Source organism: Gallus gallus, chromosome 14, assembly GCF_016699485.2.
Source record: "Gallus gallus isolate bGalGal1 chromosome 14, bGalGal1.mat.broiler.GRCg7b, whole genome shotgun sequence".
Classification (NCBI taxonomy): domain Eukaryota; kingdom Metazoa; phylum Chordata; class Aves; order Galliformes; family Phasianidae; genus Gallus; species Gallus gallus.
The window spans coordinates 5,349,897-5,375,718 of record NC_052545.1 but is presented as its reverse complement, the minus strand read 5'-3'; the positions used below and the strand labels follow the sequence as shown (position 1 = coordinate 5,375,718).

The 25,822-nt window shown below is 49.3% G+C and overlaps 1 protein-coding gene and 1 long non-coding RNA gene across 3 annotated transcripts in view; both read left to right on the top strand.

Annotated features, from left to right (window-relative positions):
• The window catches only part of LOC121106781, a 39,969-nt gene extending 33,383 nt beyond the window's left edge, over nt 1-6,586 (top strand). The window contains exons 2-3 of the long non-coding RNA XR_005839805.2: nt 4,685-4,744; nt 6,182-6,586. This is a non-coding gene — a long non-coding RNA (uncharacterized LOC121106781). The remainder of the gene's footprint in view (nt 1-4,684; nt 4,745-6,181) is intronic.
• CACNA1H (calcium voltage-gated channel subunit alpha1 H) overlaps nt 1-25,822 on the top strand; it is a 201,603-nt gene that overhangs the window by 68,468 nt on the left and 107,313 nt on the right. For both annotated transcript variants that reach the window (XM_040647566.2, XM_015294424.4), the window contains exons 3-4: nt 23,788-23,899; nt 24,727-24,860. In XM_040647566.2, the coding sequence (XP_040503500.1) occupies nt 23,788-23,899; nt 24,727-24,860 (246 nt within the window). The remainder of the gene's footprint in view (nt 1-23,787; nt 23,900-24,726; nt 24,861-25,822) is intronic.

Sequence of the window (25,822 nt, the reverse complement as noted above, 5' to 3'; positions counted from 1 at the left end):
TCACTTTGCCATCAACATGCAAAGTAATTCTCTAAGTAAGGGACATTCTCTAAGTAATGGGGACACTACTTTCAAGTCCTCCTTTTTGTGAGCTCTCAAAAAAAGGCTGCTTTTTGGTAAGTCTTCTTCATCCATGGCTTAAGTACAAGTTTTGTTTCTGAAGCAATATTGAGCAGCCAGGTGGCACATTCATAGAATCATGAAGGTTGGAAAAAACCTCTGAGATCCCCAAATCCAACCTCAGCCCGCCCCACTGTGCCCACTGACCACAACCCTCAGTGCCACATCTCCACAGCACTGGAATACCTCCAGGGACAGTGATCCCACCCCCTCTCTGGGCAGCAGTGCCAGTGCCCAACCGCTCTTTTGGAGAAGAAATTGTTCCTAATATCCAACCTGAGCACTGAAGTGAGACATAGGGCCCGTATTTGGCGAGTCAAGGCTGTATCTCATGGTTCATAGGTCTGGAAGCCAATGGAGTTTGGATCCCCTTTTCTACCAGCAGTGGAGGTGTGCTGTGGAGAGGTGTGGGAAGCCAGGCTTCCTGGTTGCTGTGCAGACCGATCTCTGTGCCCGTTGCTCTCCTGGTGTCTGTGAGCCAGGAGCAGGCTGCCAGCTGTGTGACCAGCTGCCAGCTGTGTGACGAGGCAGGCTGCAGCTCAGCAGCTGTTTCAACACTTTGTCACCATGTGGCTGCAGGAGCTGCTCCTGGCACTGATACAGAGCCGTGGGCTCCAGGGTCCATCCCATGGCACAGCATCCCATGGCTGCACGGTGGTGACATCGTGCATGCCGTAGGAACATCCCATCTCCCATCACTGTGGCTCTGCACACCTCCCTGCCTCTCAGCATCGCTCACAGCCCACATGGCTTTGCTGTTCTCCTCTCGTCAGGGTCTCTGCAGGCGAGGTCAGGTTGCAGCACACCACCCTGCTGACAACGAGGGAAGTAGGCATGAAGTATAATTAAATTGAAAGCATATTTAAACTGTTTTCTGAGCACTACTTATGAAGGAGCATGGATATTCAGAGCATATTAAACTGTCAAATTTAATAAATCTTAAACAGCGTGGCCATGGGCCAACACCAATGCATATTTTTTGCAGCACCATTTAATTAAGAGTGAGTATTGTTCTTTAAGCTTATTCATTGTTCATCCAAGGCAGAGTGCTCAGTAAGAGCCATAGAAAGAGTCCGTTCAATAAATTAGACCTGCCTGCTGCTTATTTGCTCAGCAGCATTGAATCTTAACCCAGCAAAAGGAAATACTATGGAAAAGATTAGGGAATACAGAGTGAAAATAGCCCTGGCTGTGGAGAAACCAGAGCTGCACGTTCCATCCTAAAGCAGCATGAGCACAAGGGATGCATATGAGGCATTTCTTGGGGTGAGTTATGGTGGCAACAGATCAGAACTGGAACAGGTCTTAAAATCAGTCATTGCTGGGACTCGGAACTGGAGCTGTTGCAGCCTCAGCAGTGTTTTAGAGAGGATGGATTTTCTTTTCTCTTCCAATGCAACCTTGTTCCTTTTGAGAAAGGTTGGGCAGATCAGGCTGTGAGTGGCCATCTGATACAGAAATGGCTCTAAGGTAGTCTGTGGCATTAAAAACGATGGCATGATTGTGGGAGAAAGAAAGTGATAAGAGGGGCAAAGGAGCTTGCCTTTCTCATGCATATTGGAACACTGCCTCCAGCCCCTCCAAGCAGCGTTCCTCTCTGTACACAGTTGCATTTTTCCATGTCTCAGCTTTCTGAAACAAGCGATGGCCAAAGGATTTGTGGGGATTGCAATTTCCCGAGCAGAGATTTGCAATAAAACCATCAGCTAAGCAGTAGTGGGTAGAAGGGTAGTGCTCTGGGGTGCTTGGGAGCTTTCTGCTCTGGGTTGCATCTGGGTTCAGCTCTGAGCTGGGTCGGCTGCCCCATATTCAGTGCTGCAGTACTGGGTTAAGAGACCTCTGGCAAAGAGGATGCCAATTTGGATGCTATGCAGGTCTGCTGGTGAGGCTCTTCTCTTCCCCTTCCCATCCTTCAGAGGTGCCTAAAAGTTAATATGCTGGTTGTAGCACTCCAGATGTTGCTCTTTAGAAAAAGAAAAAAAAAAGAAGAAAAAATAAAAAGAAAGAAGTCAGAATGATTTGCTAAGGAACTTCAAATGCAAATGAGTGGAGCTCTCCCAAGATCAGGCAAGACATAACATTAAAATTCACACCCACCACTTCTGTCATGCTTTCTTAGGCTCTGAGAATGAGGAGGCCAATACTTGGCAAGTCCTCATTTAGAGCTGTCAGTCTGTAACCTTTGATTTAGATAACATGTGAGAGGAATCAAAGTCCCCTTCCTTATGTCACCTTCTCAGTTCCTCCCCGTTTGGTTCCTCAACCAAAGAGTAGATGCTCACGCCCTTATTCCTTACCCAAATCTTTGGGCCAGATAGGCCAAGGAGGCTGTGATGTTACTATTTCCTCTCCCATGTGCTACATGAAGACCTTCATCCCATAATGAGGGATAATTCAGATTGTATATTAGGAAAAATTTATTCTCCAGAAGAATGGTTGGACGCTGGCACAGCTGCCCAGGAAGGTGGTGGGGTCACCATCCCTGGAGGTGTTCCAGAGCTGTGGAGATGTGGCACTGAGGGTCGTGGTCAGTGAGCATGGTGGGATGGGCTGAGGTTGGATTTGGGGATCTCAGAGGTTTTTTCCAACCTTCATGGTTTTGTGATTCTATGATTACAAAAAAAATAATAAAAAATTCCAACAGTAGCTAGTGAGAGCCAAGCTGTCATAATCCTTGTAAATCAAGAGCTCAGGTCCCCTTCTACAGGGAGGTCTGATGGTGCATTGCCTCTTGCCAAAGGCTTCAGCTCTTCCTGCCTTCAGGTTGTCCTCACCTTGCTTGCAAGAAGTCCTTGTGCTCATGTAGGTTGCAGCCAGATCATTTGGAGACTGAGATGCAGAGCTTGGTACAGAGCTACGAACCATGTTTGAGGGGTTTTCTCAGCTGAAGCACTTTCTATTCGCATGGAAATATAGTATTAATGGCATGGACATTCAAGAAGGTAAGATCACCCCTTGGACGTCCACCTGAGCCTTGCATTGGGTTGCAAAGATCCATGGCTGTATCCAACTCTGTCTCTGCAGCTGTGTGAATTTTCACAGGACGAGCAGCCGAGCTGTAATGGAGCGGGTGACACACTGTGGGGAAGGGAAAAAAGATAAATCAAAGAGGAGATCGTCTCTTGAAGGTGACAAGTGCTGGGGTAGTGGTGGGAGGTTGTCAGAAGCAATTAGGCACGAGAGCAGCGGTGCGGGCGCACGTGGGGATGCAGGGACGGCGCGGGCGGAGGTGACGCTGTGTTCCTAAACCCGAGTGAGGTAACGGGGGAAATCCTCCTCTTTCACTTAGTCATTTCTCACTGCTGAGACGTTTCCAGAATTACACGTCCGATTGCCAGCAGCCTCCCCAGAACTTTGCAAAACGCTATTTTAACGAGCGCTCTCCACCCCCGAGCTCCCAGCAAGGCTTTGGGAGAAGACCTTGAAATGGAGCACAGCATATGTTTCCCTGCTTACGCCGCGGACAGGGTGTATTTCTGGCACCATTCAACGTCAAAACACCCTCAGTATTTTTAGTAGAATTCCTCAGTAGGCACGAGCTTCTTGCAAACCAACGAGAAACAGAGCTCCCTTGCAAATATTCCTGGGATTCCTGGAAAGGGTATCGGGCTCTTGCTTTCCTCCCACTGCAATGGCGCAATCCCACTTTAATTAAAGAAATGACGAACGTAGAAAGGCACTGAGAGCAGCTGACCCAGGGGCAGGCTCTGCCATAGAGCAGAGCAAGTTGCTTCACCCCATGGGTTTTCGCGCTCTTGTTGTGCTCTGTCCATTAGCCGTGTGGCACCACAGACAAGTGGCTTTGAGTGGCTTCTTAGGGTTTTCTGCAGCCAGACAGATCTTAAATGCAAAGATTTCCCATTTGCATGTGACCGAGAGGTCTGGATGCCTCTGAGCTGGAATGCAAATATTTTTCAGTTCAACCTCTGTATCCAGCTGGGGAGGAAGAGCAAACAAACAAGTAAACAGATTAAAGCAGTGCAGAGGGCAGATAAGAGGGCTGCTGAGAGGGAGAGACCAAAGTCATTCCCTTCTGATGGCAGTGATGATGATAAGGCATCTGAAGCAGACATGACAACGGATAGCATCGGCTCCTACAAGTGGAACCCCTCTGCATATCTCTGGCTTCATGTGCTCCTTCTCCCTGTGGGTTCTTATTATTTAAGCTACTTTTTAAAACTGTAGGAAAGCAACAAAGAATGCATTCTTGCCCAACTGCCCGTGCTCCAAAACAGCCCCATCTCCTTCGGCACATACTTTCTGCAGCTCGAGAATGTTCCCCATCGTGGCCTTGGTCTCAAATTTAATATGCTGGGTTCTGCTGGTGGGGAAAGAATCAGAGGGTTTGTTTCTTATTTTTTAATCCTTCAATGGACTGCTTAGTCACGACTCAACGAGGACCCGTATTTCTATGTTTTGTGAAAGATGCGACTTTGTCATTGCAAAACAACTGTAGGGAGAATGTGAAAACAGAATAAATCATGAGATGGATAAAGGAAGGGGTGGGATGCTTTTATGTTGTCCCTAAGTATTAACATTTTATGCCACTCACATTCACTTTCAGATCTGCGAGACAAGAAAGTTGCATCGAAGAGGATGAGAGGAGATAATGCAGTGGAACATGGTTAATTATTAATATTAATATTTCAAAAGAATTTATGGTGGTTGTGGAAGGTTCTGTACTACGTGTTTTCCTCTGCAGTGTGCAACATACTTTGCTTTCTGCTAGTAAACTGCAGGGTGCGAGAGCTCAGGTTGTGATGTCTGCAGCTCCATACCAGCAAGGAGCATCTTGGGGGTGACCGTGTGTGTGCTGCCAGGTTGAACTTGAGGGTTGCAGTGAGTGAAGGAGAACTTGAGCTTGGCACACCTATGCAGGGCAGTGTGTCCTTGGGCCAAAGCTCTCAGTCAGGACTTGTGCCATGGTGCAGCCCCATCGTGGGGTCCCATACCATGGTGTCTGTGTGGATGGCTTTGCTGGTGGAGATCAGCCTTGTGGCGGTGAGGGTGAAGAGAGCAATGTGACTTTCAGAGCCAGAAATGAGGCTGATGTAAGATCCAGGATTTGAGAAGTTTGTCCTGTCCTCTTCTGTTTGCCATCTGAAGGGTATCAAGAAGAACAAGGAGACTGTGGAATAGAATCTTAGAATCATTAAGGTTGGAAAAGACATCTAACATTGTCTAGTCCAACCATCCACCTCCCAGCTATACTGCCCACTACACCATGTCCCTAAGTACTAGGTCTGCTCCTTCCTTAAGCACCTCCAGGGGCAGTGACTCCACCATGTCCCTGGACAGACTGTCCCAGTGCCTAACCACAGATTTAGCTTTAATTGGCACTGGTTATCTCCTAAGCTCCTCAGAACGAGCCTTCACCGTGTCGTTACAAAGGATGAAAAGAGAGATCTGCTGTTACTTCTCAGCTCCGTAAATTCATCTCTGCCTGCTACAGTGAGGCGTGGGAGAGGAGAAAAGGATGCATATGCACATGCCCTAGCTGTCACTGCTGGGCTATGAGTGCAATTTTATCCAGTCCTAATTTCATTGCTGTCTGACACTTAGATTGAGCAGTGTGCCGGTGCTGTCCGGGGCTGCCACGTTACTGTGGGTTAATGCAGATTTGCAGCGCTTCGCTGTTTGCTGCTCCTCAGGATTGATGGACTTGGAATGAACAGAGGGCAGACGGCTGCTGCTCTGTGAGCTTCCCCAGCTCCAGCTCACGGTCTCCCACGGCTTTCCTTACAGAAAGGTGGGAAATCTGATTCTCACACACATCAGACTTCCAAGCGTTGCACAAGCATGACTTCCGTTGATGTTGTCAGACCTGCTGGGTGAGTTCAGGAGATGTACATGGATGGAAACCCCAGAATGTGAATTTTTGCTGTTGTCATCCATCCATGAGGCTGAGGGTCAACTGCAGGTGCCACATGGGACCTTCTGCTCCTTACTTCCATTGGTTCAGGACTTAACTCAAACCAGAGTGCATAAATACAGCACACGTGGGATTTCTGGGTGTAGTTTTTTGTTTGATTTTAACGTCAGGGTCTCTTAATGCCTTCAGGTACCTTCAGCCTGCTTGACACCATGTTTAGCAGAGTGCACACAGCACAAGTTGGACTTGAAGTGAAGAAGAGCTTTTGTCCGGATGAGTTTGGAATGTCCATCACAGAGGCTGCTCAGAGTCCCTGAGCCACAAAAGCCACTTCCAGTCAGGAGGAATGGTGGAGCAGCCCAGGTGGAGCAGCGCTTGGGATGAGCAGAAATGTGTGTTGGTGGCAGTGGGCTTTTTCCTTTTGTGCAAGAGGACTTTACAGGCACATTTTCCATATGGGAAGAACCAAATAAACAACCAAAGAAAGAAAACCCACAGATCAGCAGAAGGAAATGTCCTGGATTTGCATGAAAATTCCCACCAACCCATCCTGTGATTGCCAGTTGCCAAATGAGAATAATCTTTGGAATTTCATCTTGTGGGCTGTATTTTTTAAGTGAAAAGCCAGATTTCTGTTACTGTTACCAAAAGGGTCATCCTCTGTGGAAACTCATTTTGCCAAGTAAGAAACTAGGAAAAGGAGGAAAGCTGTGTGGTGATGCTATGGGCTGGGCCAGGTCCTTGCAGCAAGGGACGACCTGCACCAGGGCAGCTGCTGCATTGCAGGAACATTGCTCGTTTTGCAGAAGAGCTGTTGAAAAGCTTTTGCTGGAAAAAAAAACCCTTCTCATGCAACTGGTGTCCCAGCCCAGTGCTTGGCCATCCCTGCACAATGTCTCCATGCACAGCACTTTGGGAGCTGCAGGTTTGTGCACTGGGGTTTGCAGGCTGGAGGTGCCGAGCAGAGTTAAATTAGTTCATTAGAGCTGCACGAGGCGCTGCTCAGCAGCACGACGAGCTCTGATGTGTGTTTTTATTGAAGCTTATTAGAGCGTCAGTGGATGAGAATTTATTTTTGATGTATTTTATTGCACGGTGATTTACAATAAGCCCTTAAAGAATGCACTGTCATTGCCTCTAATAATCATTTAATACATATTCATAAAACATTTCTAAACGGTACCTTCGTTCGGAATATGTTATTGGAAGTGGTGCTTGGTTGTGTTGGAGCATCTCAGCGGCGAGGCAGCTTCAGCCATGGCATTGCACTGAGACCCGGGACTGAGGATTCCGAGGGGGAAGATGTGTTGGTTGGAGTCCCCCAACAATTCAGAGAGAATCCTGCTTTGTTTGAAACCCCCACGTTGACCCCAAAAGGCGGTTTATGAACGTGCTGCAGTGTGGGGCGTAGCAGCACTCGGTCCATCACGATGCGATTTTGGTGGTGGTTAGGGAAAAGCCCAGAGGTGGGCTGAAGGGACCTCAGTGCTGTGCTCGCAGGTGGTGAAGTTCAGTGGGCACAGTGGGGAAAGTCAGAACTTTCTGAGGTTAATTGCTGGAGTTTAAGCATTGATACCTGTGCTTTGCTTGTTGTTTCGTACCTTGCTCACCTCGAATGGAGATGCTGCGTTTTCTTCTTTGAGTTCTGGGCTGCTTTGCTGGGATGGGCTGAGTGAGCAGCTTTGAGAGCTTTGTGTGATGCCAGCATGTGATCTGAGCACAGACAGCCATCGCTGGGGACAGGGTGGCCTTCCTGCAGGTATCCTGCTCTTCTCATGTGCTGATACTGAGCAACTGAACCTCCCATAAAATGCTGGGGAAGGTTTTGTCCTTGGAGCTATTCCCTCTCTTTATAGGATAGGTTTTATCCTTGGGTTTGTCTGCATGGGAAGGATGGGTTGCCTTTGATTGAGGTACTTTGTTCCAGGAGCTCAGCAATCTCCAGCTCCTGTTGCCAGCCCAGATACGGGAGCTGCCTCCCTTCCTGGGAAATAGCAGTGTTCATTCTGTGCTTTGTCTGAGCTTTGTCACCCTGTGCTGAGACTCTCAGAGGGCTGAGCACCTTGCTTTTACCTGCAAAGAGCTGCAGATGGAAAGGGAGCCCAGGGCACAGCTCCTGGGAAGTGATAGGATCGCCATCCCTGGAGGTGTTCAAGAACCATGGAGATGCGGCACTAAGGGATGTGGTCCGTGGGCACAAGGGGGTGGATTGGGGCTGGACTTGGTGATCTGAGAAGTCTTTTCCAACCTTAATGGTTCTGTGCCTCTATGACACCCCAGTCCCACTGCCAGCCAGAGCTGAGCACATTCACCCGTACAAAAGCAAAGCTGATATGCAAATATCACCAGCAGTTGTATAGCGCAGAGTCATTAACATTTGGGAAGCTGTGATTGTATAAGAAAACAAGAAAATAAATCAGCAGGTACTTTATCTTCCTGGTTAAACGTCCATCAAGGGATCCAGTGGGATAGTTTCATTCCAACAGAGCATCGAGTGCCGTTCTGAGCAGGGGCTGCTCTTGGGTGGTTAATCACAAGGCAGTAATTGACTGTCATAGTGCTTTCTTTCTCATTTTTCTTCTCATTATTCATCACCCGGAGAGCAAAACAGAGCAAGAGGAGCTGCTGTGGGGCTCCCTGGGGGCTGTGTGGGGTCTCCTTGTCTGCAAGGCTCTGAGCCACTGATGGGGACGTAGCCTTGGGGGGGGTTTTGGCACAGAGCAGCTCCCTGAGGGCACGCAGGGCTGGAAGCCCATCCACCCTGTGCGCTAAAGGCTTCCCCATCAATTCTTTAATTAAATGTTTTCCAGCAGTTTGTTGGCCAACGATGCACTAAGCCTAAATTTGTCTGTTGCAATTAATGAATTCTGGTCCACAGGCAAATAGTTCTTTCTTCTTGGATTTTTTTTTTCCCTATGTCAAATATATTTCTCTGCGTGCCTTAGAGCGAGAGCATCCTCCAGACTGCCGGCCTCACCCTGTCTGCTTCCACACCCCACTTCTGTCCCCACAACCCTCAGTGGCTCTGACCATCCCCCTCCCTTGGCCATTGCAGGCTTCTTCTCTCCCTTTTCCCCCCAAATCTTTCTCCCTTCCCCCTGTAGACCCCACTGGTTGACCACCCCATCCCAGCACGCATCCCATGCACCAGCACTGACGTGGGGTCTGAGCTGCTTTCTCGAGGCTGGTTTGAGACCAGATTGGCACAGTGAGATGCACGTTTTGGCCCTTCCGATGCCTAGCTAATTGAGTGGGGAACCGAAAGTTATTCTTACTCGGTGCAGTCTGGAGACAGCAAAATATTTTTGTTTCTGGAAAGATTGTTGGGCTGCTCAGCACAGCCAAGCAAATTTCACTCTCACCGCAGCCCTGCAGAGTCCCAGAGCCGCCTGTTTACCCAACACGATCAAGAAAGGAACAATACTGGAAATTGCAGCTCAGAGCACCAAAACAAGGCCTCATGTCCTGGTCGTTTCCATCAGCTGGGGACTGGGGGCTGTGCTGGTGACACTGCAAAGTGCCACATCCTAATGCAGTATCTCAGGTGGGGAGAACTGGCACTGAGGATATGTGTTATTGTGTTAGTGGGCATGGTGGGGATGGGTTGGGTTGGACTTGGGGATCTGAGAGGGCTGTTCCAACCTCCACATTTCTGCAGGTAGCATCGACCTGTTGAAGTGCAATGGAGAGAAAGCACTGTCCAGCAAAATACCAGCAGGAACCCACCTCCCTCAGTGCCATCTCATGCAGAGAGCCCCATGGTATGGCAGCACCACAGAGGCTTCACAGAATTGCCCGTGCTGCTCCATGCACGTTGCTCTTCTCATTTTTCCACCCTGTGCTTGCACTTGAGATGCTCCTGCTCTTGCTGTTGTCGTTCTTCCTGCATTTCCAAGCCCTCATCCCAGCACTGGGACACCCTGGGTGCTGCCATCGGGTTGACCTCAGTGGTGGCCCCTTGCTCTGCCCCATTGCTTGCTGCCATCTGCCCTGAGCTCCCCGCTGCAGCCCTGGGCCCTTCTTCCCACTGAGCTGAAGCACCTCTGCAAATTCCGCAGTGCACAGAAAGCTCCCATGTCTGCCGATGTTACCAATTTACTCCAGATAACTGGAGAGAGAGGTAATGAATTTCAGCTGTTTACCTCTTTTAAAAACTCGTTTCTGTTTAGACATAATTACCCAGCCACTTCTAAGAAAGGCACCATTGATTGCGGGGCTGAATTAGCATTTTGTTGCGTTGGCTCTGACAGCCGCCCGCACCGACACGAGAGCACTTCATGAGCATTAACTCATTTAAAGTGTAAATTGCCACGGTGTAAATTGTGACGGCTTTCTCGTCTCGCAGCCTGGGCCTGGCTGAGCAAAGCTTTCTTTGTGGCTTCTCTGAGCACCTCCCATACAACACCTGGGAGCTGGGGGCTTCCCCAGGCTGGGAGATACACTGCATGCAGGTTGTTTGCCACCAGGACACGGCTGATAACCTTCTCCTCCTTTGCAAAACTTATTAAAGCCCGAGGACATAAAGGTTTATACAACAGCAGAGTACGATTAGTAGTTTAATCTCCAATTTTATGAAAAATGAGTTTTTTAATAAAACCTCAGCCCTTCCTCGCTAGCGCCCAGTGCCAGCATCCACCCCAGGCAAGCAATTACGAGCAGCTGAGCTGGCTGAGCTCAGTGCAGCCGCCCGTGGGCTTCACTGTGCTCAGCTGGGAGCAGTTTTCTCCAGCAGCAATGCCCTCACTGAGCTGCAGCAGGTGCTGAGGGTTTGCCTTATTTTGCTCCTGACCAGGCTGTGCTGTGCTGTTGTGAGTTTGGTCTTTGCTCAGGTCTGAATGGAGTAGCACGTTCTGCTGGGATGGAGCATGGAGCAATGTAAAACTATGACTTCCCGGTAAAATGCACTTCTTATTATTTATTCCTATTTTTGCAATATGAAGCTGGACTTACAACAGTGGGGGGTGCTTTGGGGATTTTTCTGTTCGCGATGTTTGGAATGCTATGGGATTTTGTTATGACAGCCGTTGGCAGACCTGCTGTGAACTGCAGTGCTGGGAGCCCACATCCACACTGACATCTGAACGTTCCCAGTGCTCAGGGCTTGTGCCTGGGCCAGAGTTCAGGGCTTTGCTGGCCCACCCTGAGGTTGTTGCTGTGTCTTTGCTGCCCTCCCACCTGCATCCCAGTAGTACAGGAGCAGCTATGCATGTCAGGGTTCCTGCATCCCCACCGCTGCACCATTTTCATAATGTCATAGTATCACAGAATGGTTTGGGTTGGAAAGGACCTTTAAGATCTTCATCCTCTCTTCCCCTTCTTCTCCATCCTGCTCTCTCTCCTCAAGTCAGGCTGTTCCTAACCCATCCAACCTACTAACGAGCAGGGCCTTAAGGAAGTACAAGGGAGCTGTCTGCTCCCTGAGGCCAGGAGAGGGGAGAAATGCTCCCATGTTTTTCATGCTTGCAAGACAGAATTTCCTTGCTTGTTTCTGCCCTGATCTTGTCCTGCTGGGTGTGCGTCCTCATGGCCAGCCATGGCATGAGGGGGACAATGGGAATGATGCTCTGTGGCACCGCTCTGGAGCCACTGTCTGCAGTGCTCGCTCCTCCTCGGGCTCATTCCTCGTGTGCTGGGGTAATGCTGTTTTGTTTGGATTGTGAACACTGCAGGGGGAATTTTTAAAAAGCCTTCTTTTATTGCTGTTTAAAAATAAAATAAAAAATGCAGCCCAACAACTTTTCTATTAATATCAAGCATTGTAAGTCTTTTGTTTGCTTGGTTTGTTTACAGAATCCCTCATTTTGGATCTAAGCTACTTGACAGCGTCCTTTTGAGTATCAGTTAAAATAGATCTCAGTTTCATTCCATGCATTTTGGGAAGGATACAGAGCAATTTCGCTTGTCGACCGTGAGCAGGAGATGGATGGAGCTGCTCCCCAGGCAGCAGCAGGGCAGCGCTGGGTGCTGCTTAGCGTGGGGAGCTGCCCTGGGTGATGGCTTTTAAATGGAAAAATAATGCAGGAGAAAGAGTCCCGCTGGGGACTCTATGATTTATGCAGCGAGTGAGCTCCTTGCATGCCCGCATCAATCCAATGGCTCTCCAAGTGTTGCAGATAGTCAGGGTTTGCAGGGCAGGGTGCATCAAGCTGCGAAGGAGAGGCACTTTGCAGCAGCATCCCTTGGCTTCCATCCCTCCTGACCCTGTTGCATTGTTAGCAGTGCAGGTGTTAATTACCACTATTGTAATGAGAAGGTTGGGGTGCAGAATCTGCTCCCCAGACAGTGTGCACCACAGCAATCAGCAGTCAGTGCAATACCAGGCTCTGCTGCTCAGCACAGTGGGGTTGGAGGAAAAAAATCCCCCACCCTCAAAATGACAAAACTGAAACTGATTTATACCAAGACAGAAAAAAATAACTGAGATAGCAGAAAGCTGCAGCCCTCCATCAAAGCTCTGCTCAGCACAGGGTGAGGTCTGGGCTGGTGGCTGTGTGCCTGAGCCTTGTGTGGCCCAAAGCTGCTGAGAACTGGCTCGTGTCCCCTCCACCCAAAGGGATGGCCGGTGCTCCTCCTTCCGTCTGCTGCATCTCAGATCCACTGTCTATTTGCTTTGATGATGCTCCAGCTGGAGGCAGGAGCAAGAGATAACAGGGCTGAAGAGACAGAAATGAGGGCTGTGAGGGTCACTGTGGAATGCAGATAGCTGCAAAATCGTAGAGTCAAAATATTGCATTAAGGTCAAACAAGACCTCTAAAGTCACCGGGTCTAACCCCAACCCATCACCACCATGCCCACCAACCATGTCCCTCAGAAGTTGTTCCAGGGACTTTTGTCCCTTCCCATTTCGTCATCTCCATCCTACAACAGCCCCACTGTGGGATTTCGGTCCCTGGCTGACAGGAGTTACCCCCTGCAGGGCTGTGCACAGGGAGAGGCTGAGCTCCCAGGATTTGCTTCATTGGCTTTTGCACTTCAGCACAAATCCCATTTTCAGTGCCACCATAAGGTGATAATCAGATGCTTGCATGTTGGGTTTGCCCACTGATGATGCAAATGGGTACATCACCAGAGACTGGAATAACTGTGTTTCTTCCTGTCCCCTTTTTCTATCCCTGCTGTGATAGCTAAGCCAGCTGGAGAGGGTATTTTCCCACTTTGCTCATGGAGGGCCAGCAAGCCTTGCCAAAATGCCCCTAGTGAAACATTCCTGCTGGAACAGAGGAGTGGAGAATCAATGGGTTTTGTGCTGATGTCGCTGCTGACTGCCAACGTGATCAATGAGTGCTGCAGGGCCGGAGAGACCATCCATGCAGGGCTGCAGCTTGTTACAAAATCACCGTTCTACCCAATTAATGTCATATTCCCCCATCCGAAACATTGCAGAGCTCCTATGGCCTTTGCTGCAGTACAGGGACCTGCAACAGCAAAGGCAGTCAGGACCATGCCATTGCTGCCTGTACATAATTTGTGCCTCCAGTGTCTCTGGGATGAGGGCTGGGGCTATTTCTGCTTTTTGATCAGGCATAGCTTGGATCAGTTGTTATCTTGGACGTGCCATGTTGGAAATGTGCCTCATTTTATCTTGACATTACATGAGTTTCTGGGGATGGATGGGAGAGGCAGTGAGCTCCAGAACCCATCCCACTGCACTGTGACACCTCTGTGTCCATCAGCATCCCGCTTTGGGATTTGCCTCTTCCATTTTCATCCCAAATTTGCAAAACACTGTGTCTGCCCCATTATGTACCCAACTGCATAGGGACCCCGCATTGCTTATGGCATTGCCATCACCTGCCCAAAGCAGAGCTCCTCCCATCCCTCATGCAGGTCTTCTGCATCCTGAGACTCTTGTAATTTGGGGGTTTATCACACTGCAGCCATGGGACATGGGGTTATTTAAAGCAGTAGGTAGAAATTCACAGGCTGATAATACAGCTCGTTTAAAAGTTGAGCTAATTTAAATGTCAATCTAAACTGCCCCTTGAATCAAAGCTGCTTAAATTATTCTGGAAAATAATTGCCTCTATTCATCAGAAGAATGTGCCATAGATCCAAGTATAACGTGGAGTGTTTGATTGGGGATTTCATTTTATTCCCCCCCCCCCCCCCCCCCCCTTTTTTTTTTCTCAGTATTGCAGTCAGTTAAAAAAAAAGAAAAGAAAAAGGACAAGAAAAGGCTCTCTGCTCTGCCATCTCCTTGCAGGAGTTACCCTTATCGTACCCCATTGCAATCATTACAGGCTGCTGGGCAGCCCCTGCCTGCAGCAACGGTGATACAACAAAGGCTGCAGCAGTGGGACCAAATCCAGCACCTGTCAATGCTCTGCTCCGTGGTGAAATTTGTTTCCCCCTCAAAACAAACCTCCTGTCCCACGTGCCTCCCCGATTTTTACCTTTCTATTAGCATTTCCCAATTATTCGATGCTTTCTGGCAGGGTGACATTTAGTATTGCTGTTCATTGACCCTGGGGACCGTGGCATTGACATTACTGCTATGGAGTGACATTTACATGGACAGCAGCATTGTATTGGTATCGATAGTGGCAGCCAAGTAGCAGCATTAACCATGTGAGGCAAGAAGGGCAGTTTCTGTTCTTAATGCTGATACACTTCAAAAAGCTCACTTGAAGGAATTTCGAGCAGAGTTTTGCTGGTCTTGCGAGGTCTGCAGGGAATCAACCCCACACCTGGGATCTGCTGAGGTGGGTTCGACGCCTCTGTTCCTTTCGATCCTCCTGCCCCAGTGTAGAGTTGATCTGTGTGGTGCCTTAGTGGAGGACCAGGCTCATCTGGCTCTGCCTGCTGTTTGCTGCTGAGGGTTGTTGGGAGGCTCACGTGGGGTAATAGAAATTTCTTCTCCAAAAGAGTGTTCGGGTGCTGGCACTGCCGCACAGGGAGGTGGTGGGGTCACCATCCCTGGAGGTGTTCCAGAACTGTGGAGATGTGGCGTTGAGGACGTGGTCAGCAGGCATGGTGCGATGAGTTGGGGCTGGGCTTGGTGATCTGAGAGGACTTTTCCAACCTTCATGGTTCTGTGATTCTGTGAATGTGCCCTCAGTCCCTCTGTGAAGCACCACGCTTGTCCTGTGCTCAGACCAGGTTGTCAGAACCAGGTCAGAGAGGTTTAGGTTTCGTTCCAAATTGAGACAATCCCATGCTGGGCTGTGGGGCTGCTCAGGGCATCCCTGCTGCAAGGAGGGCAGAGGGAGACCTCTGGAAGTTGTTCTTATTCCCTGAGCCTTTAGCAGCCAGTTCATACTATCCCCAGAGCTATTGGGCTGTGGTGTGTGTGGGATGGAAACAAGGCAGCTGTGGCTGAGCTATAGAAAAGGACAGAAGAAGGAAAAGTGCAACTGTTTCTCTTACAGCTTTTTTATCTTTTAGCCTTCTGTTTGCCCTTAGCAACCCGCAGGAAGGTTTGGGTTTGGTCAGAGCAAGACACCGTTTACCTCATACAGCATGACCTGCCTGGAGGTTTGCAATTCCTGTTGGAGGGAAGGAATTCCTGCCTAGGGCAGCAGGCACAGGGAATATGTAATATTGGGATGCTCTTGCTCTGAGTAACTCACCCAATAATCTCAGCCTGAGAGCCACGTTCCCACAGGGGAGGTCTTGCTGAGAAGCACTGGCTATCAGCCCAGCAATGCACGCTGTTCTGCTGTCCCCATTTGGATGGCACCAGTTAGTCTGTCCTGGGGTGGTCAGGATGGTGTGTGAGCCACCCGACACCCACTGGGACCTATGTGCATCTCATAGGGCTGTTGTGTGTCCCCAGAGTGCCGCTGCAGGGCTGCAAGCAGGGCTGGCAGGAGCTCTGCAGCCCTCCAGCCTCCTCCTGTGCTGACATTTCCCATCTGTAAAAGGAGATTTTTTTCTTACCCACCACACGGTGCTTCTGCAACGTTTAATTTATTTGCTTGCTTTCTCTTGTAAAGCATTTATTTTTCCCTGGCTGGAGAGATGACACAGAAAACAAAGTCATCCTCTTCTCTCTGTGTTCAAGGTTGCAGCTGAGTTCGCTTCCCCAGGACAGCGCTTTCTGGGGGCAGGGAGCAGCACAGCTGGGCGCAGGCTGGGAGCGGAATGCCTTTCCCTATAGGGACTATAGAAAAAAGGCAAATGGGATGCAAAGGTGATGTGTTTCCATGGGGATTGCAGCCCTGGAACTGCTTCATCTTTGCACTGAGTTTCTTCCCCAGGAGGACTTGGTGACACCCAGCAGTGCCCTGCAGTGGCAGCTCTGGCTGCCAACAGCGTGGGTGTGAGGGCACAGGAGGCTGCTTTCCCTCCTCCTCCAGCATATTTCCCAGGATCCTGGGGAGAACAGGGGAAGCAATGCTCAGCCCAGACCTGTCAGAGCTGTGGGCATTCGCTCTGAACCCACCCATCTGTCCCTCTGTGGGAGCAACACTTTTGCATTCGCTCTTAAACGGAAAGCAAGCTCCAGAAAGCCAAAACACTGCTACCCCATAGGATTCAGCAGCCAAGGGCAGGCAGGTGGAGAGCCCCAGCCCAGCCCCTGCCTGCAGCCCCCTCTGCACAGTGCTCAGCCAGGGTTCCCCCCGCAGCATCCTCCCAGCATCCCCCAGTTGCCATGACACTGAACCACCCCCAAGGATGCGGCTGCAGCTCACTGCCTGCACTGACCCTCTTCCCCCAGGATCCCGGTGGCTCACCCACACACCCATCACTCTCAGGCAATTACCTGCTCTGATTGCTTGCCGCTGAGAGGGGTGCTTGTGTGTATTTTAATCAAGTGAGTCACACAGGCAGAGGGGACCAGGCACAACAGCGTTTCAGTCCTTGGCTCCTCGCTTGGGGAAATGATGGCTGGGAATACAGTGAGCATGATACATGCTCATTTTGGGAGCATTAGTGGATTTGGTGAGTGAACAGGTTGGGATGTGTGCATAGAACGTTTGGGTGTGTTTGGGGTGAAGCAGGTGTGGTTTGATCTCCATCCCTGGGATCTTTGTACATGATCCATCAGGGATAGCACCCTGGACTGACTGAGGTATTTTGCTGTGACATGGGAGCAGCAGGAAGGAGCCCTCCTGGTGCGCTCCTGCCAGCACTGTGCTTTGCTCCCAAGGCGCACGGAGCGCATCCATCAACGTCACTTCAATCAATACAACCTTATTTCCTCCCAGGGCATCCCGCAGAAGTTCAGGGTGCCCCAATGAGATGCTCAGTCCATTTGCTGTCATCGCCCTGGGCACTGACAGGCACTAACGTACTACAGCCAGCAGAGAGGATTTGCCCCATGCGTGTGGCAGCAGCGTGGGGAAGTTTTCTGATGAGGTTGGAACCACATCTCTTTGATTTAAGAGGAGAGGTAATATCCTCAAGTTGCACCAGGAGAGGTTTCGGTTGGATATTAGGAAAAATTTCTTCTCTGAAAGAGCAGTGATGCATTTAAACAGGGCCAGGGAGGTGGTGGAGTCACCATCCCTGGAGGTGTTCCAGAACTGTGGAGATGTGGCACTGAGGAGCGTGGTCGGTGGGCATGGTGGGGTGGGTAGGGTTTGGGGGTCTGGGAGGGCTTTTCCTACTTCAGTGATTCTGTGATTCCATACAGAGGGACATGGTTCAGTGGGGAACATTTGTTGGTGGTAGGTGAACAGTCGGACTGGGTGATCCTGGAGGTCTTTTCCAACCTTGGTGATTCGGTGATATCCCTGCTTGTTTGAGATCCAGGGGACGAAGGGCAGGGATGCACAAGGCAGGAAGGAGCCGCGTTACGATCCCAGTTTCGCTCTCAGAAAGCCCCAAGGATGAAGATTAATTTTGCATCCATCGTGCGCCCCTCAAGGTGCTTTCCTGCCATGTCATCTTTCAGCTCGGAGTTTAATCCCCCACTGCTGCACACCCGGCTCATAACAGCCTCCCAGCGCCGCGACAACAGGCAGGGAAATGGAGCTGTCTGACAAATGACACATGACAAGGACTTGGAGTTAACTGCTTTTAAATTCATTATGGCTCCGAAAGATTGGCTTGAGCAAGGTGAATGATTTAAGGTGCATAATGAGATGGATTTATCCTCCTTTTACTGCCAGTGAATGATCTGTGAACAAGCTTTGATCTCTGCACTACAGCCATTACCAAGATTTGTCAGCACAGGGGGGGGGGGGGGGGGGGTTATTTGAGGATTGCTGCCCATTCAAAGCAGTGGCTCAGTGGATGCAAGCAACCCTCCTGATGGGATGAGTGCCAGCTTCTTGGTGCTTTCAGAGCAAATGCCTTTGGTACAAACACATTTCCAGTGAGCCCACCATGCCAAAACCAATGTGGGGATGTTGAGATGGCACCGTGCATCCATGCTCTGCAGATTGCTGCGTGCAGAGCATCCAATGTGGCCAAGGCCAGGAGCTGTGCCTAGCATCAGTGCTCCCAGTCTCTGGCTGTGAATTATCCCCACGCTGGGAGAGAAAGTCACATCCTACAGCAGTCGTTTGGCTTTCGCACGTGTTGTTCTGCATCCTTTTGGTATCTTGTGACTATTTCACGTTTTGTAACAAACAAATGGGGTGCAGTTGCTGCAGTAACACAGGCTAATGCTTTCTTAAACAAGAATTCCCTGTGGTCAGTCCCGTCTCCAATGACATGTGCCAACGTGTGGTGTCTTTCAGGCTGAAATATTGCACGTGGGCTGTGTGTTTGTGGTGCTTTTGGGGAGGTATGTATTTCTGAAGTGCAGCTGCCTCATTTTGTTTTACAAGTCCTAAGTAAATGAACTCCGATGATCTGGTGCAGTATGAGCACTAAAAATAGCTTTAATCAATCAACTTTTTAAAAAATAAGAATGTTCCTAAAAATTCTGCCAGCCCCAGCCAGCACTGCCGGCTGGGATTTTTGGTCTGAGTCATTTTGCTCACAGTTCCTTTAGTTCCTTTCTCTCTTCTTCCCTTTCATTTTTTGTTCCTGCTCCTATTTACCAAATACCACTGAGTTTGGGTTGTTTTCCATTACTTAGCATAAAGGACGAGATGGATATTGCAGACTTTTACAGCTATTTTTGTTACTGGTTGCATGAGGTGATGGGAAGTGTTGTTCCTGCAGCTTTCTGCTATTTCCCAGGTTGGATGGGACCATGGGCTGCCTGGTCTGGGACCCACATCAGGGGTGGGGCTCGGAGGGCTGTAAGGACCCGTAGTGGAAATGCTAAGTCATGGCCTGAAGCAGTGATTGAGCACCTGATGGGAAGGCGGGGCCAACCCCGGGGAGCTCAGGTGCATGCAATGCAATCCAATGCACCTGAGTGACTGGGAGGGGCACAGCCAGGGTCCACCCCTTCCCAGACCTCATTTATGGGCTGATAGGAGAGGTGAGGGCATCTCTTGCTGGAGATCCCTGCCTACGTGAGGCCTTCCAAAGGTAAGCCTTTACTTCTACATCTGTGGCTGCTGTATTTGAGCTTGTTGTCATGTGCTTTAGCCAAAGACTTTGCCACCCTGCTGTTATCATCCCATTATAACGTTACAGGACCCTTCCAACTCATTCTATGGTTCTCCAACCCGTTCTGTAATCATTAAGGTACCTTCCAATCCACGTTATGGTTCTTCAACCCAACCTATTCTTTCACCCTATGGTTCTTTAATCATTAGGGTCCCTTCTAACCCAACCCTTCCCCAGTTCTGATTCCTGCAAGCATTTCACTGCTCTAGATCCATGTTGCTGTCTCCTATGGTAGCTGCTTTGCATGTGTTCATCTCATGGTGGGGACTGAGCATCCCGCATGGCTCCAGAGCCCTTTGCTGGGGATGGATGCTGGGCTGGGCAGCTTGTGAGCAGCACCCTGCCTTCCAGCTGGCCTTGTTTCTGAATAGGAAGTGAGACTGTGGAGCTACAAAGCAGGAGTTACATCCCCAGGTGCATTGCATGCTCAGCTCTCCAAGACTGCTCTGAAAATCCCCATCCCTCAGATGTGTGTGTGTGTGTATATATGTGTGTATGTGTATATTTAGTGCATTAGTCACATCTTAGACTGTAAAAGCTGAAACTTCAGTTGGCTGCTGCTTCTGTAAACATATGTTCTCCTTGTAACCATGACTTGGCTTTTATTACTGTGTGTTGTTTCTCAACATCGTGTGCAGTACGTACAGATATGGCAACTGCAATAATTGCAATGCCACCAAATCCAGGCCTTTAAAATAATGGGTTAAGTCTCCAAAATCCCCTGGATGGCTTAAAAATAAAAAGATTATGGGAAAACAGTAAGCACCATGAGCTTGTCTTGCTGCTTTGCTGGTGCTGGGTACTGGGCTCCCACTGCTCCGTTGTGGACTGGGGCCAGGACAGCTTCCCCTGCCCCTGGGGTTAAGCAGCACATCCTTCATCTCGAGGCTTGGGATGGAGCAAGGAACTCTGTAATACCATGGTTTTACTGTGTTTATTGCAGAAATATTTCTAGAATTCAAGGGATGGATGGTAGAGATTATCTTGATGGTGAGGCGAGGGAGGAGAAGAGCAGTGCGTTAGGGGGTGACTGAGCCTTTCCCATGCCCACACCTGGAGTTACTGTGCTCATTTTTTGGGGGGAGAGGAGAGGAGAAAGGCACTGAAATGCAGCCCAGGGCTGCAGGCATGGCAGTGCACCTGGGCAGCTTTAACGTGAGTATTGAAAACATGTCTTTCTAGTTAGACAAGCATTTTTCTTTTTAAGCCTTTCATTTTTATATCGAAGGAGGCTTTCAGATTTTTAAAGAAAATGTTAAGACTTTGGCCTGCAGGCTGAGAGATCCCCCTATAACACTGCACAAATGTGTGAGTACAGTGAAGCCTTCCAGAAACAGGAACTCTCCGCATCATTTTGCTGGCTGAAATGCGTGCAGCAGAGATCCAAGTTGCATCACTGCCGCTCATTCCGCACCTCTTTGTGCCAAGAATCAGAAGTTTATGGGGAAAGGGGGAGGCTGGGTTGGAGTTTGGGTTTTTCAATGGAGCAGTCGTTCTTTTCTATTTCTTTGCTATGGGGCTGAGGTCAGCTGTGTGTTAAGATGTGGCCATGCTGGGGCATCTTTGGGCAACCAGAGCTCTCCAACCTCAAGCCACTGCTGGTGGTGATTTTGGTAAAGCCCCGTGAAAGCTGCTGGAGAGCATCAGCCCCAGCCCTTGAGCTAGCAGCAGGTGGTACCAACACAACTGTGGGGCAGGGCCTCGTTTCTGTGCTGTCTCTTCTAAACACAGGGCTAGATTTTAGCAAAAGAGCGCATGCAGCTACGTGAGCTTGGCACAGATTCACTTTGGGTGCTGTTATCCTGGAATGTGCAGCAAAGGATGAAATACTAAGCCAATCTTTTGTGGTGATTGCCTCCAGCGGTTCGTCTCGATCTTCCCTTTGCATCTTTTCAAGTCTGAGAGCTGCGAAGTTGGCTGCTTCTGAAGGGGACGGTGTTGGAGCAGTGATATCCGTGGTAGCCTGAGGTACTGGTTTTGCAGTCACAAAACTGGCTGGGGGGGCTCCCTAAGGGTCTGTCTGGCCAAGGGCTGAGTCCCAGCGCCGGGGGCTTCGCTGGTGTTAGCAGCAAGGAAGCAGGGAGTGAGCTGACATTGCCTTGAATATCCGCACACCAGAGGGAGGGAGGATTAGTCCCATTAGGGCAGAGCTCTCGGGGTAATCCTGCTTTCAAATTAGGGAGCAAATCACCATCATTAATCTGATTCGAAAATAAATAGGGCAGGGACTTAATGCTTCCTCCTCCGCTCCATTCTCCCACCAAAGCAGAGCTGCTCCCCACACCTCCTCCTCAGCCTTTTCTTCCAAGGCAGCCGGAGTTCTTCTGTCTTCTTTCTTGCTGCTGCAGCTTTGCCATTTGGTGGAGGTCGACCCCGGCTCACAACGCTTGTGATTTGGCACAGGGTGAGAAAGAGCTGAGCAGCAAACAGACTGCCCGCACTCCCGAGGTCTCCATTCAGCAGCAATTAAGCCTTCCTGGGGACAGGCTTTTCCTTGTTTTATCTGAAAAACTCCATTCTAATAGAGTGTGGCTGTCAAAACTGGTCCGTGCCGATGATTCACTTTTGACAAATCAGTGTTTTCTAATGGTAAACAAAACCTAATTCTTGTTTGGCTTTGCTGGAAGCAGAGGCTGGGATGGTTGAGAGCAGACTGAGAGCAGCAACAGAGCAAGCAGCCTGTGTTGGACAGTGATTCTAAAGCCTCATTCATTCTTGCTGTGAGGAAAAGCGCGGTTGATGTGAGCTCGGTGGTTCCCCATCACTGCTGCAGTGGAGGAGCAAGGTTGGAGCACACAGATCCTTGTGTTCTCCTCCTCCAGGGGAAGCAGACCTCATTCATCAGCACTGCTACACAGGTTTTACTTGTTTATGGTTCAAAATCCATAGGCATTTATTTCTTTCTTTGAAGAAAAGAATAGTCCATATGTGTAAGTGGAATGAAGGTGGCTGCAGGCACCCTGGGAACAGTCCAGGAGCCGCATTTACAGGGAGTTCCACACGAATCCCATCAAGCAATGCAAATATTGTAAGTAGGATGTGGCCATGAGTAAGGATTTGTTTGGGTATGACATGGGCTGTTCTCTCTGTGGAGCAGGATTACGGCTCTGCTCCTAATTAGCTGAGAGGAAAGGGGAGCCAGACAGCCCCTAAAAATGTCAGAAATCAGAGCAAAGTCAGAGGGAGAGGGGAATTGAAACAGACCAATGCTGGCACTGCTGCAGCACACAAGTGCTCTGGGGCTGTGGCCAGAAGCTCACCTGCTCCAGCTCCCATCAAGGGAGCCTGGATTTATTTGTTTCAGTTGTTTGGTTTATTCCACGTATTTCCATTTTAGACAAGTTCAAAGCAGGCAATTTTTCGTTATCAGAGATAAGGCAATGCCTGTGTTCTTCCCTCCCCATGATCCCTCGCTCACACACACTCGTGTTTGAAAGCATAAAGGTTTATTCATACACAGATGTTTCCAATTATTTTCCCAAGAACAGTTCTCTCATTCATCTTTAATTCATGAAACTCCTGTTTAGTTCCCCAGAACCTTTTTTTTTTATTATTATTATTTTTAATAGTTATACCCACAGCAGTAACCATAAGCTCTGGGCCTGTTTTGCACTGATGCAAATCACCACTTACTGCGCTGCAACAATTAATGTTGAGCTCTGGTGGATCCTGCAAGACAATGCAGTCTTTCTTGGTGGCTGTGGAGGTATCCAGCCTTGAGCCCTTTCCTTCTCTAAAGCTGTGCTGAGCACCCTGTGCCCTACATGCGTCACTTCAGCATGGCTGGCCTTGCCAAAACTTGCGCTGGTCACGATGGCTTTGATTTTGCTTTCATCCACAGTCATGATGCAGAGCTTGAGTTGAACTCCATGAGGCTTAGAAACCAAGCAGGGGGGAGGTAGCTGTGTTATGAACCCATTCCTTTAGCTTGAGGTAGAAACAAGGGGAGCAACCCCATGGGTTGGAGCAAAGAATGGGTTGCAAGCTGTTTTCTGGTGGTGAATGATGCCTGAATTCGCTCATCTAGTTTGATCTTCCTTCATCTGGCAATGACAGAGTTAATGCTACCAAACACTTAGGGTGATACAGTGGTAAAATCCATTGAGATCTGGAGATGAGTGCTGCTATAGAAGGTGGACAGAGGGCTGCCCTTAGCATGCACAAAATATAGCAGGGTGGTGGTGTGGAGGACTTCGGGTGGACTTCAAACTGTAGCAAATGTGGGATGCTGAGGGGTGTTTTCAGTTTGTGTGATGAGTGGAGGGTTTGTGATGTGTAAGTTGTGCTGTTCCTCAGCTTCCTACTGGCAATGTGTGCTCTCCTTAACGCCTCCTCTCACCTGGTTCGAGCATGTCAGCATGCTGGTCATCCTCCTGAACTGTGTCACCCTGGGCATGTTCCAGCCCTGCGAGGACGTGGAGTGCCAGTCGGAGCGCTGCACCATCCTGGAGGTAAGGCTGGCCCTGAGCTGGGACCCATCATGTCCCCGGGGTACCCAGAAAGCCCTACACGTAGGGGTGGTTTCTATGAGACACACTTGGGCATTCACTGTCACCCTGACATGTGGTAATGCAACATGCATCTGCTGCTTTAATTCCTTTTGAGTGTTCCAGCATTACAAGGAGGCGAATGGGATCTGCCCCAGCAGCTCCTGTCCCTTTCAAAGCCTGATACTGCTTGAATGATTACCACATATTGAGTGTATCTGTGGAAAAACAGAGCATTATCCCAGAGAGTTTGCAGGCAGAAAAGGGCTGCAACTGAAGCCATTGCTATCTATGCTGTCACAGTTTGCAGGAGTTAACAGAAGCCAGAACATGGGGTAGAAAAACCTTAACTCCTTTGTGGAGGTATTTTGATGCCTGTTATTAAATGAATTGAAATAACGCAGCAAAACTGTAGTTTATCAAGGGATAAGGTAATATCCAGAGAAGGTGAAGCTCACGCAGCCATGTGAATGCACATGGGTATACAATGGGAACTTGGTTTCCACGTGGGCACTGTCAAGTTTACCAGTAACCCACATAGGCCTTCAAATGGGAATGCCAGAGACTAATGCTAAAGCTTTACGGGCAGCAGACCAACCGAGGAGCTATGCCCAGGGATTGCCATCACCCACCAAGTGCTGTAGGTCATGTTTCTGAGCTCAGTAGGTGGCACTTTGGTACCACTGCCCAGCCCTGCAGCCTCTGCCAGGATATACACTGCCTCTGCTTTCCCTTCCCGTGGTAAGAGAGCACAGTAGAACTGACTGTAATAATCTTTTACTGGTCTCCAGGCATTTGACGACTTCATTTTCGCTTTCTTTGCGGTGGAGATGGTCATCAAGATGGTGGCTCTGGGGATCTTCGGGCAGAAGTGTTACCTTGGAGACACGTGGAATCGCCTGGACTTCTTCATCGTGATGGCAGGGTCAGTAACAAAACCTCATAACGTTGCCTTAGATGTGAAAGCCAGAAAGCCCCAGGGAACCCAACCTGTAGGTTATCCTGGCTGGTTTTCATAACATCTTGTGTAAGATTCCCAGCTCCAGCCAAGACCAAGTCCCGTAAGTCTCATTTGGTTTAACCTCTGGCAACCACACCAGGTTATGGAGTGCAGTGTGGCTTTCAGGGCAAAAGCCTTTGGGTTGCCAGTAGAGATCTTTTGGCCAATGTCAAACCAGGTGTGTGCTGATCCAACCCAGCACTCACGGCAAGGTTTCCATCTTGAGAAGGGATGGAAAAGGCACACGACAGCTCAGTCCTGCTCCTGCCATGTGGTACCATTAGAGTGAGATGGAGGCAGGAATTAGCCAAACAAGGGGAATCAAGCCCAAAGTCTGATTCAGAAGATTGAGATCCCAGTGCAAGAGGCTCTCCAGAAGTTGACTAGCAGCTGCTGTTGCTGGTCCTCCCAAATTACGAGCGCGTGCACATGTCTCCAGTAAACTTCTGTTGGTTTATATTTATATACAGTCTCCCACAGCTGCTTATTTGTGTAGGATGTGTTAATAAATAGATATAATTTATTTGCGGTATCACCCAAGGAAGATCTGTCTGCTTTTGACATCAGCTCCTGCAGAATTGTAACTGTGTGAACTGAAAACTTGGCAAGTCTAAAACTTTATTCTATAAATAGATGGATTTTAGAAACTCCAGGCTCTCTTACCTGCTCAGTGTACCCTACAAAGGGATAGACTGCTGTAATGACAGAGCTCTGCCTTATTTAATTCCTGGTTTTATAACGACCAGCCTGGGGTTAATTAGAGCATTCCTGTAGTATGTTGGGCCATTTTTACCCTTACATTAGCAATGTACAATCTTAACTGCACTTAAAGAGTTGCATTTTGATCCACATTATTTGTCTGGCGTACAGCTTGGAATGGCCCTACA